At 52.7% G+C, this 12,556-nt stretch overlaps 1 protein-coding gene across 1 annotated transcript; it reads left to right on the forward strand.

The window, feature by feature from the left end:
* The first annotated feature begins 4,618 nt into the window (after positions 1-4,618).
* Positions 4,619-11,887, forward strand: NODAL (nodal growth differentiation factor). The gene is made up of 3 exons (XM_008145421.2): positions 4,619-4,811; positions 9,211-9,908; positions 11,735-11,887. The coding sequence occupies exons 1-3, from the start codon at positions 4,619-4,621 to the stop codon at positions 11,885-11,887; spliced, it is 1,044 nt and encodes a 347-aa protein (XP_008143643.2).
* Positions 11,888-12,556: the final 669 nt, after the last annotated feature.

Consider the following 12,556-nt stretch of genomic DNA (forward strand, 5'->3'; position numbering starts at 1 on the left):
TTAAGCTGTGTCTGGATAGGCGAGTAGGGGTTTCCCCGAGGGATAAAGTGGACCCGGCAGGAGGCTGCATGCAGAAGAAGCGTGTGAAATGAGCAGGTGTGTTGGGAACCTGCTTCAGGAATATGCAGCTCATTCAATCACTTGGCAAACACTTGAGTTCCTGTGTGCCAGGGGCTGTGCTAGGCACTGGAGGGCACAATAAAGCAGATGCTCTCTACCCTCACAGTGTATGCTATTTCATTTCTCCGTACCTCAGTTTCCCCATCTCTGAAATGCTTTACAAAGTGCTTCAGATAGCTTTATTGAGGGGTGAATAGAATCACGTGGCTAACATATTTGTGAAGACAGCCCGTGTCACACTGGCATATAGGAAATGCTCATTAAATATTTGCAGGACTGCCCTAGCTGGTTTGGCTGGGTGGATAGAGGGTCAGCCTGCAGACTGAAGGGTCCCAGGTTCGATTCCGGTCAAGGGCACATGCCTGGGTTGCGGGCTTGATCTCCAGTAGGGGATGTGCAGGAGGCAACTGATCAATGATTCTCTCTCATCATTGGTGTTTCTGTCTCTCTCTCCCTCTCCCTTCTTCTCTGAAATCAATAAAAATATATTTTTAAATAAATAAATAAATCCCCTATGTGTTTAATAAATAAATAAATAAATATAAATAAATAAATAAATATTTGCGGGACTGAAATGCCTTCTTGCCTTGACTCCCTGATAATCTAGCTCTTGGAGTTAACCTGTCATAGATGCAATAGACAGGCAGGTTCATTCAGTGAATGAATACACACACTTATTACTTACAGCGTGCCTGTCAAGTAGATACTATTCTTTATCTCCGCTTCACAGTGGGGGAAGCAGAGGCTTCAAGATGCTAAGAGGCTGGTCTCATATGCCCAGGCAGCAATAGAGAAGGCTCCAGGTTCTGCTTCCTGGCGGCCTGACCTCAGAGGCCCAGCACTTAAGCATACCGCACATTGTTGCTCATGTCAAGAGAGGGTCTGGATGGCCTGATGGGACGCATTTGAGAACTCGGAGGGACTTTGCCCTCCGCCCTCCAGCCAGCTGGGATGGCCCTCAGGGTTATCTCCCAGGTCAGGGAACCTGTGGGTCAGTCTGTCTGGGGCAGGGGAAGTGAGAAGGCGTCATTCCCTTCCTGGGAGGAAGGCACTTCTGGTCCTTCTTGTAGGAAACGCATCCTGGATGAGTAAATGCGTCAAAAAATTAGAAGGATGACTGTTAGCCTCTGTCCTGAGGAGGTGACAGAGACCCGGGTTCTTCCAGGAGAGAGTTCAGAGATGGATGAGCTTCGACAGAGTTACTCTTGCTGGTCAAAGAGTAATTCCAGACCTCACTCAACATGGCTCTGGGCCAATACACATCAGAATGAGCTCTGTCTGCAGCTCCTGGACCCTGGGGAAGGCAAGGCTGTTACTTGAGAGTTGTTGTTTCTTTAAGTCCTAGTACAAAGCACATGTCTTCCTCCCATCTGCGGGGAAGGTATAGGGCTAAAAGCACAGGTTTGGTTAACAAGCGGTCCTTCCCTTCTCATACTGGCTGTTTCCTGTTGTAAATTTGTGACCTTGAACAAGTTACCCTGGTTCCCTCTGAACCTCTATTACTCATCTCTGAAGTGGGGACAATGATAAAATCCATGCAATGATTAGTAAAGTGTCTATTGCATTAGGGGCTCAATAAATATTAACTCTTGTTCTCTGATGGGTCAAAAAAAAATTGTTGATTGTCAGATTGTCCAGCTTTTTCTAGTGAGGATAAGAGTGATAATTTACAAGCTCTTTCAGAGTTGAAAATGGAAGTCCAATGTGTGTTTAGGGATTCTATATATATTCTAATATGTTTGCTTTATTTCTGTGTATATTAAAATATTTTCTCTCAATAAGGTAGTAACTATTGTGATTAGCATTTATTTTAGCTGAAACATTTATTGAGCATCTACTATATGCTACATAGTGCAAAGGACACAGGATGAATAAAGCTTTATCCTTAATTTCAAGAATCTTCTGGTCCAGTATGGGAAGTAGATATATCATCCTTTTCCTTCCTTCCCCAATCTTGGTGGTAAACTGCTCTGTGCTGATGTCCCTGTTTAAACAGGGACCACCTGGATTCTAGGACATGAGGGGATTTGTGAGATCTGGGTTTTGGGGAGGCTGACTCCTATACCTCTGTCTTGCTATGCGCCCCTCCTCTGTGTTGTCATTCTTGGTTCCCATATCCTTGTCAGGGGCTCCCACAGCACTAACCACAATCCATCATGGTTTCTTATTAATATATTCATAACCTGGGTTAGGTTGCCTTCTGCCTCTGAGGAGGGGTCTGATGCAGAGGGCTGGGGCTGACAGCACCCAGCCAGCAAGCCTCCAGGCTGGAGAAGTTGGGTGACAACCACACTAATATCCAAATGCACAAAGCTTTACAAATACACCAGGTTTTGGAGCTTGCAAAGCATTTTAGGATTTGTTTCATTTACTCTCCATGAAAGGCGGTATCCCCAGTCATGCTTTACACACGAGGAGAGGTGGTTTCCAAACCACAACTAGAACCCCAGCCCACCCAGGTTCTCAAAGTTGTCTGATAGGAATCACAGGGGTGCCCGGACAGTGTGGCTCAATGGTTGACGTTGACCTTTGAATCAGGAAGTTCGATTCCCCATGAGGGCACAGGCCTTGGGGGGTCGTGCAGGAGGCAGCCGATCCATGATTCTCTCTCATCATTGATGTTTCTATCTCTCTATCTCTCCCTCTTCCTCTCTAAAATCAATAAAAGTGTATTTTAAAAAATTATTACAGGAGTGCTTGTTAAAATGCAGAAAAAGCCCTCTCTTCAAATTGTAATTCAATTCTGAAGGTCTGGACTGGGCCTCAGGAATCAATCGTTGGACAAACACTCCTGGTGATACTTTTCTTCAGGCAAGTCCAGACACAGTGCCGCTCATTGACTTCTTCACTTAGCCAAGGTTTATTGGGTTCCAGCTGTGGTCCGCTCTGTGGGGAGAGCACCGTGAACAGGCCGGTCCCCAGGCTTAAGGAGCTAGCTGTCGGCTGGCTGAGCAGATTGTCCAGGCCCATGGTCTGCGCAGGTCTGCAACCCAGGTCTGCCCCAGGCCAGGTCCCTTCCTGCTGGGTGGGGCTGGCGTCCGCCCCACACAGGGCTGGAGCCTGCTGGGCCTCCTTCCACTGTCTAACACTCGCGCAGGGCTGAGCCTGTGGTTCTGGCAGCAACCTGTGAAAGAAACCAAGGTGTGTGTGGCACATGGTGTTTCAGTAAATGCTAACCAACTGCTAATGCGCTTGTTGGCTAGAAAAGGACATGGGGGCGGGGGGGGGGGGGGCCCTCCTGTGTGGAGGAAAGCAGTTCAAACCTGACTTGGGGCAGGGATTTACGTTTCTTGAAAGATAATTGCAGCGGGGATCTGATTTAGCACCTGGAAGGGAGGCCAGGCAAGGATCTCGCTTGAGCTGATCAGGAAAGCAGGGCCCCGAGAGCCAGAAGTGAGAGGTGCCGAGCGAAAACCCAGGTCTCCTGAGGGACCTGCCGGGGCAGACAGCGACTGCAGGCCTGGACACCACCTTTCTCCCGAGGTCCCCCCGCGCTGTGTGCCTGTGAAGGGGAGAGCCTGATGCCACCACAGACACTGAGGGGGCCGGGATCCTTTTTCCGATGGAGAAGCCCGGTCTTCATGCTGGCGGCTCCTGCCCTCCGTCTTTCCCAGGAGAGCACTTACATATTTGAAGCAGAACCCCGTGGGCCTTGGTCTGGAGCTCACTTTCTTTGTTCCAGCGACTCTGAGAACCCAGTAGTTCACCCCCGCCTGACCCTCCACATGGGCCCCGCCAGATAAGGCCGGGGTGCTCCCAGAGTCCATCTGGACAGCGTCCGGGAAGGCTGCTGGGCCAGGCTGGGCTGAACATCACAGCCCCTGTGGGTCCACCGCCATTCCCTACCTGCTCCTTGCTGAGCCAGACGTAACATCTGGAGGCTGGAGGGGCAGGAAAGGGCAGGGATCCCAGGTGAGTGGAGCACCGAAGCCACAACTCTGACCTGGGAGTTTGCAGGCCACAAGCCTGCTCTGTCTGGGGAATAACACCTAGAGCGCCAGGGTGCCCAGACCTGGCAAACTAGATGGTCCATGGACCTTTGGGGTCCTCCTGGGGCTTGGTGGGCCTCCTCCCTACCAGGCTCAGGCCCCGCCCTCCCGAGTAGGGGCTCTCTCTGGGGGACACCCCCCAGGGTGTGTGTGGGGGGCGTGTATAAGATCTTAAAGCTTCCGAAACCGGTTTGGCTCAATGGATAGAGCGTCGGTCTGCGGACTGAAAGGTCCCAGGTTCGATTCCGGTCAAGGGCATGTACATTGGCTGCGGGCACATCCCTGGTAGGGGGTGTGCAGGAGGCAGCTGGTCGATGATCGATGATTCTCTCTCATCGATGTTTCTAGCTCTCTATCCCTCTCCCTTCCTCTCTGTAAAAAAAAAAAAAAAAAAAAAAAAAAAAAAAAGATCTTAAAGCTTCCCCCAGGGAGGGTAGGGCGGGGCTGGGCGGCTAGGAAGACCCAGGATATAAGGGCCAGGCTCCGCTTCCCGGCCCGGCCAGCCCACCATGCACGCCCACCGGCTCCCCTTCGTCCTCCTGCACGTCTGGAGGGCCCTGCTCCTGGCCGGCGCCGCCTCGGTAGCCTCGGTGCCCCTCCACACGCGGGGGCAGCCCTCGTCGCCGTCCCCTCTGGCGTATATGCTGAGCCTGTACCGCGACCCGCCCCAGGCGGACATCATCCGCAGTCTGCAGGCGCAAGGTAGGCTGCCCCCCATCCGGGGAGGAGATTGGGGTGGGGCTGCGGCCGCGAGCCGAGGACGCCGCGGTTGGGGACGTCCCCGAGTCGTGGGTCTGGGCCTGGGGGTGTCTCGACGTCTGCACTGGCTGGGGCGCAGGGTTGGCGGGTGGCGCTCGGGGTGGGTCCCCCACAGAGACCTCTGGGTCCCGGGTCTTGGTTTATGTGGGTCCAGCGGGGCACCGTCAGGGGGAGCCTGCTTGCGCCACTTCGCATCTGTGGTGTTAATCCCTTTTGCACTCGGATGTCGAGTGTGACTCGACACGGTTAGCATTAGAATAAAGGAATCGAGAAAAAAGCAAGCGAGTGCAAAGGGTTTAAACATCACCTCTGGCGCCCCGGTTGGCGCACCTGTCGCCGAGGAATGGAGTGTTTCCCCGACAAGTGAGTGGTGAGGGCTGGACGACAAAGCACGCGGACACCGCTTAGCACAAAACCAGGAATAGCAATAAATGGTCCTTAGTTTTGCTGCAATTGTGTTGTCTCGTCGAACTTTTTTTCTTTTCGAGAGCGAGGCTGAATAGGGACCGGTCCGGCGCTGAGAGTCTCGGGACGGGGGCAGGCTTCCAAACGGGTCTCAAACACGTAGCCTCCGGCATTAGGACCCAGAGGTCTGGGGTTAGAGATGGGACACCCCAAGTCGAGAAGCGAGGCACGTTTGGGTACTCCAGGCCAGGCTGGGGAGGTGTCCGTATCCCGCGTAACTCGGGTTCAGAGCGTAGATTTGGAGGGGAGAGGGAGAGGGGGAGGGGGGCGTCGGTGACTGGCCATGGGGGCCTGGGAGTTTCTCCCTCCTGGACCGTTCAGCGTGGACTGGGACTGGGCGCGGCGGGGGGCGGAGGAGCAGGTGGGTGTGGAGCAGAGGGAGCCCTTCCCGCGGGGTCCCCTCACCCCGCGCAATCCACATCCTGGCGCCTGGAGTGTGCGGGGACTCTCGCCGCCCCGCGCCTCCCGCCGCCGGCCCTCCCGCCGCCGGCCGGGGCTAGACGGCCCTCCCGGGGCCGCCGCGAAATCCACATCCGACAATCTGATCTGACGGGCCACCCGCTGGCCCCTTGCGGCCCCTGGCCTGCCCCGTCTCGGGTCAGACAGCTGGTGACCCTCTCCGGAAGGGTCATCTGGGGACCAGCCAGACTAGGGACACCCGGGGAGCAGGACAATTTGAAAGTTACCGAGTGCTCGGCTCCTCCCCAGGACACTGCGGGGTTTGGGGGTGGGGCGGGTTGCACTTTTCCAGGTCCCCTTTTCCCGAAGTTTGGGCGTTTGTTCGTCTGGGGGTCTGGAGAACTGAGCTTTTGCCCCTCAAACCCCGCCTCCCGATTCCCAATGTGTCCCTGGCACCTGAGTTGATTTCCCCAGTTTCCTCTTTTGTAAAGCAGGGAGCTGGCTTTCTTTCCGCCTCATTTGTGTGTGTATGGTAAAATATACATAACAAAAATGGACCAGTTTACCCGCTTTTAAGTGTACAGTGGCATTAAGTGCATCCCCATTGTTGTGAATCGCTTCATTTTTAAAAGCTGTGTGAACTGCCTGTCTGGAGGGAGACTGAGGAGAAGGGATTGTCCGAAACCCGCCCTTTTCTTTCCTGGGTTTATTTGTTAGCTGCACCAGGATGGCTGACGTGGGTGTCCGTGGGAGTCTTACCAAATAGGCTTTGCATCTGTGTGTCACTGATTTAAAGGAGACAGTGTTTATAAAACACTTGGCATGAGGGCAGCCCAAATTGCATTTATTACATAAGTGGGAGATATAGTTTTGTTTTTTTTTCTGAGAAAAGCATTCTTAACTTTTTTCTTTACATTTTGTTTGTTTGTTTATTGTTAATTGTCACCCCAGGATATTTTCCTCCTGGTTTTTAGAGAGAGTGGAACATCAATGTGAGAGAGACACATCGATTGGTTACCTGCACGTGCGCCCCACCCAGGGCCGGGGATTGAGCCTGCAACCGAGGTACATGCCCTTGACCTCCATCAAACCCTTCAGTGCACAGGCCGCACTCTATCCACGGAGCCAAACCGGCCAGGGCGCATTCTTAGCTTTCATCAGGCATCCACGACCCCCAAAAGAGTAGACACCCCTATTCTAAGATGAACCAGAGCCAGACCTAAGGGAACCTTCCAGCGCTGTGTCCCAGGGAGCCCTTGGCTGGCGGTGGGGTTGTGGAGTCTCAGGCTCCTCCTGCGGGAAGGAGTCATTTCCTGCCCTCCCTCCGTACACACCGCCCCTCCCGGTGACAGACGACTTCGTTCCCGGTCCAGGTCCCTCTCTACCTTCATTTTAACTGTGGACCTGGGCAAAGGCGGTGGATGACAGCCAGTGTCTGTCTATATTGCACTTGGGTGGCTGTGCCAGATAAAGACTTGACATTAACTCAGTAATCACAACATCCCGGTGGGTACTGTCACCACTTCCCTTTTACAAAGAGGGGAAACTGAGGCCCAGAGAAGGCCTCAAATAGTAACCTTCCCAATGTTAAATAGCAAATGGCAGGATTTGAACCATCACTGGAGAAATCTGGGCCCCTGCTCTTAACCTCCGAGGTAGAAAGCCTTCCCGTAAAGGCCATTTGTAGATACTTGAGATAATAGTTAACTCCTGGTGCTTGTGGCCTGGAGTTGCTACATGCCCCACCTCGTCCCCAGGTGGCCAGGCGGTGCTCCAATGGGCAGCGGGTACTGTCAGCCTCCTCCCCACACCTCTGAGGAGAGTTGCTAGTCAAGGGCCGGTTATTGCCCCCTGCGGGTGCTAATGAGGAGGGAAGTGGGAATAAAGTGAAACGGAGCCACTAGGGGTGGTCTGGGAGAAGCTGCCTGAGGGTGAGCCATGGAATTGTCCCTTCTAATGCCTGCTGGATTTCCCAGAGAAATTCACTCACTGTCTGACCCAGCCTACTCTGTGAGACAATAAAATAAATAAACTGTTGCCCTAGCTGGTTTGGCTCAGTGGATAGAGTATCGGCCTGTGGACTAAAGGGTCACTGGTTCAGTTCTGGTCAAGGGCACATGCCTGGGTTTCGGGCCGATCCCCAGTTGGGGGCGTGCAGGAGGCAGCCGATCAATGATTCTCTCTCATCATTGATGTTTCTAGCTCTCTCTCCCTCTCTCTTCCTCTCTGAAATCAATAAAAATATATTAATAAATTAATTAATAAATAAATAAACTGTTATGTGGTCTGCCCAGAAGGACCTCAATCGGATCATCACTACCTCCCGGATCTATGCACAAAAGGGTTTTTACTTGTAATGAATAACCCTTGATTTTTATTTAGCAATAAACCCTCAAATGTCTTAATTTTCCTGGGTCTGATAATGCAGAGGTGGGTAAGGCATTCCTATTGCAAAGAAGAAACTGGGCTGGAAGAAGTTAAAGGTCACTTTTTGGGACCTGAAAATTTATAAACCCATTGCCATTCCGAGACATCAGACCAAATTAGTTCAGGACTAAAATAAATGGAATGTGCTTCCGTTCCTTTTCATCCGCTTTGGGCTTAGTTGTCGTGGGTGGGTGGGATAGGGCTGCGTGTGCTGGCCGTGCCTGCCCTGGGCCTGTGGGTGAACAGGAGGGGGCGGTTTGAGGGGGGCAGGAGAGAGTGAGTGCCCCCTGCAGGTAGAGAGGTGAAACCGCTGGGTGGAAAGTGCAAGGTCAGCGCAAAGTCAAGCTTAGAATGCCTTGAGAAGCCTATTTGTAAGGTTGCCAAAACTTCCCGAAGTTTCTGCCTCCATCTTGAGGAACTGGCCAGGAAGAGGGCAGCCAGTCTTTGGTTTCTGCTGCCTGTGCCTCCCTGAGAGCTCCGAGCCTTTCCATGGTATGCACACCAACCTCGTGGTGCCTGGGCGACAGGCCGCCCTTTCCAGCGAGAAAACGGGGCCTGGGGAGTGACTTGCTCCAGGGTCACTGGGTGAGTTGGAAGCCCAGGGTTTAGGTCAGAAAGCTCAGGGTTTAGATCTAAAGCTCAGCCTTAGGTTGTGTGTGTGTGTGTGTGTGTGTGTGTGTGTGTAGAGGCGAGTGGAAACTGACTCACCCAATTTTTACCATTTGTTCTCTGGCTTTGGAGTGTCTTGAGGGGGAGTGGCAGAGTAGTGACTTGGAGTTGGGGCTTTTCAGTTAGGCAAACCCAGGTTTATTCTTGGGTCTGCCACTTTCCTAGAATGACACCTTGGGCAGATAATGTAACTTCTCTGAGTCTCAGTTTTCCTCGTCTCTAAAATGGGTTCAATAACATGCCCATCGCACGGGGTCAAGGTGAGGATTGAGAGAAGTGATTCGCATGAGGTGAGAGCTTAGACGGGAGCTACGGCTGTTACGCTGACGGAGACTGCGGAGGCCCCCACTTACGCCACCTCCTTCCTGTTTTCCCCGCTCAGATGTGGAGGTGGATGGGCAGAACTGGACCTTTGCTTTTGACTTCTCCTTCCTGAGCCAAAAGGAGGACCTGGAGTGGGCTGAGCTCCGGCTGCAGCTGGCCAGCCCAGTGGACCTTGCCCCCGGCGTCCCACTCTCCATCGAGATTTTCCACCAGCCGAAGCTGGAGGCAGATCGGGACCCCGCCGGCTGCCCAGAACGTCTCCGGATGGAACTGTTTACCGTTTCTCTGTCCCAGGTTACCTTTTCCTCTGGCAGCATGGTCCTGGAGGTGACCGGGCCACTCTCCACGTGGCTGGAGCACCCTGGGAAGCTGGGGGAGCAGAAGTCCAGTTTGGCCGGAGAATGCCGGCCGCGGCCTCCCACGCCGGCCGCCGCCAATGTGCTCCTCCTGCTCTACTCCAACCTCCCTCCCGAGCAGAGGAGGCTGGGTGGCTCCACCTTGCTGTGGGAGGCGGAGAGCTCCTGGCGGGCCCAGGAGGGACAGCTCTTCCAGGAAAGGGGCAGGAGGCACCCGAGACATCACTTGCCGGACAGAAGCCAGTTGTGTCGGAAGGTCAAGTTCCAGGTGGACTTCAACCTGATTGGATGGGGCGCCTGGATCATCTACCCCAAGCAGTACAATGCCTATCGCTGTGAGGGCGAGTGTCCCAACCCTGTCGGGGAGGAGTTCCATCCCACCAACCACGCATACATCCAGGTGTGATGCCAGGGCATGGGGGGAGGAGGGCAGGCGGTCTGTGGGGAAGTGGCTGTGCTGCCAGATCCGGGGTACAAGGCTCCAATGCTGCTATTAAATGGCTGTGTTCATTCATCCCTGCACAGTTATTCAAGCACCTACCGTGTGCCAGGTCCTAAGGATATGGAGAGGATCAACCTCAACATCCTCAGAAAGCCTACGTGGATGGAGTCGTGCCCCCTTGCGTAGCCTTGTACACATTGCTTTCCTAGGACTTTTCCCTGGTCTTTCATAAAATTAGGGGTGGAGGGTACACACTAGAGGGTTTCAACTCCTCCCCAACCTTGACATTCTAGGAAAGGAAGTTCAGAATCTGGGGTTTGGGGATAGAGAAGCTTGGGTTTGATTCCTACTTATTAGCTGTGTAATATTGATCAAGTTGCTTCCTCTCTCTGAGTCTCAGTTTTCCCACCTGTAAAATGGGAATATTTTATAGGGGTGTTATAGTTAAATGAGATGATATGTATACTGCATGTATAGTAGTTGACAGATAATAGGCATGTTTGATGTTGTGTTATCATTACTAGAAGTCTGTGATTCACTGATGAAATGGGGGCCACATTTATGGGGCCATGGTTGAGATAATAATATCCCAGCCACTGTAGTTTTCTGCCTAAAATAGGAATTGGGTACCCATTTTGCAGAAGTTAGATAAGGCCATAGGCTACCTACCACCAGTGTCATTAATCAGCCCAAGTTCTAGAAGGTGGTGGAGGGAGAGGAGTGGCAGGAGAATGAGATGGAGAGACTAAGAACAGAGGCTATTCTTGGCTGGGTTGGAACGTGGTCCCATACACCAAAAGGTTGTGGGTTCAATTCCGGTCAAGGCACATACCCAGGTTTCGGGTTCTATCCTCCGTCAGGGCCACTTCACCTCTCTCTATAAATCAGGTGAGGATTTTAAAAAAAGAACAGAGGCTAATATAATGACCCTGACATTTAGGTAGCCCTGCCCTGCTCTCAAAGATCGTAGTGTGTTTCTATTTACTCCAAGAAGCCTAGCCTGAGAATCTCTTGCCCTAGGGCAGCGGTCGCCAACCTTTCGGACCTCACGGACCACCCACCAGTGGTCCGCAGACCACCGGTTGGCAACCACTGCCCTAGAGTGCATCCTCCATGCCAACCCTCAGGCAGGGTTCAGAGGCTCTGGGGAGCATGTGAGCTGAGCTCATGCAAGGGAGGCACTGGTGGGGGCCAGCCCCAGAGGACCTATCCCTGGCAGAGGCCCTCACGAGCCTCTCCCACCTGCAGCAAGACCAGAGGGAACCATAGAGACCCAGGTAGTCCCAGCTGCCAACTCTGACCTGAGAAGATGTTGCTGGACCACAGGGACAGGGCCCAGTTCCAGAATGCCAGGGGGTTGTTACCTTTTCTCCCTTTGACTGTGTTTGCCCTTCTCTGGGCAACACAGCAAATCCCACAAGAATTTCCACATGACTCTCTTCTGCCTCATATTTTTGGAACTAAACCAGGAGTTTCTTGGAATATTTTATAAACTGGTATTCACTCTAGACTATAATAATAGGAGAACATATAAGTTGGCTACTGTTCTACCCAGATACAGCTTTTGGAATCTTCTCTTTAAAAGATGCTTTAAAAAAAAAGCAGAAGTGATTTTAGAAGTTAGAGTCGATGAGGTATTGGCATGCTGATTCCTTTATGAAAACAATTTTCTTCTATTTTTGCACCCAGTCACTGATCTAGACTCTCGGTATCTTTTTCACACTTTACCCAGAAATGACCTATTCTGACCTGAGTGTCGAATTGACCCCTCTCCTCCCTTCCAGAGTCTGCTGAAACGGTACCAGCCCCACCGCGTCCCTTCCACCTGCTGTGCCCCAGTGAAGACCAGGCCATTGAGCATGCTGTATGTGGACAATGGCAGAGTCCTTCTAGACCATCATAAAGACATGATCGTGGAAGAGTGTGGGTGCCTTTGAGGTCCTGGAGGGGCGCTGGATGTGCCTGTTCCCCGGAAGGCTGGGAGGCTCCTGGAAGACATGACCATCCGATCCAATGGGAAGAAATAAAGGGAAGGCTGCACTGTCCGCCAGGCGTGAGGAGGGGGCTGTCCACGCTGCAAACGCAGGCCCTCGAGTCTGGCTAAACAGAGGCCGTCAGGAGAGGGAGGGGGAGCCTGTGAAGCAGCCTTGCTGGGCTTTCTCTTTACTGGACAGACAGTGGCGAGTGAAAGCACTAATGAAGAGACCTTACCTGCCCTTTTAAACCTGTGCACTCCCGGAAATCGTATGCAAAAGTTGGGGCATATATGCATTTTTGAGGTGGGACAAGGTTGTCTATAACTTTTATGTATTCTTGAAAGTGGTCTTTGCCACCCCCACCCCCAAGATTAAGCATCCCTGAGTTCAATTAAAAAGTCAATTGGCTCCGGTTGCCTCAGGCTGGGGGAGGGGCCCACATCTTTCCGGCTGGCCAGTAGCAATCTGTTGGCCTTGTCCGGGCTTCCTGAAGTGGATCTCTGCTAATGAGTTGTACAATCATAAAGCCACTGTATAGTCCTTCTAGGCCCGCTGGTGCCTTTGAAGGGAGAGGCAGGACTCGTCCCAGAGAACTGGCCACTTTGGACTACAGCAGCTGGGGCCCTCAGA

The sequence above is a fragment of the Eptesicus fuscus genome, chromosome 17, assembly GCF_027574615.1.
Source record: "Eptesicus fuscus isolate TK198812 chromosome 17, DD_ASM_mEF_20220401, whole genome shotgun sequence".
In the NCBI taxonomy this organism is placed as follows: domain Eukaryota; kingdom Metazoa; phylum Chordata; class Mammalia; order Chiroptera; family Vespertilionidae; genus Eptesicus; species Eptesicus fuscus.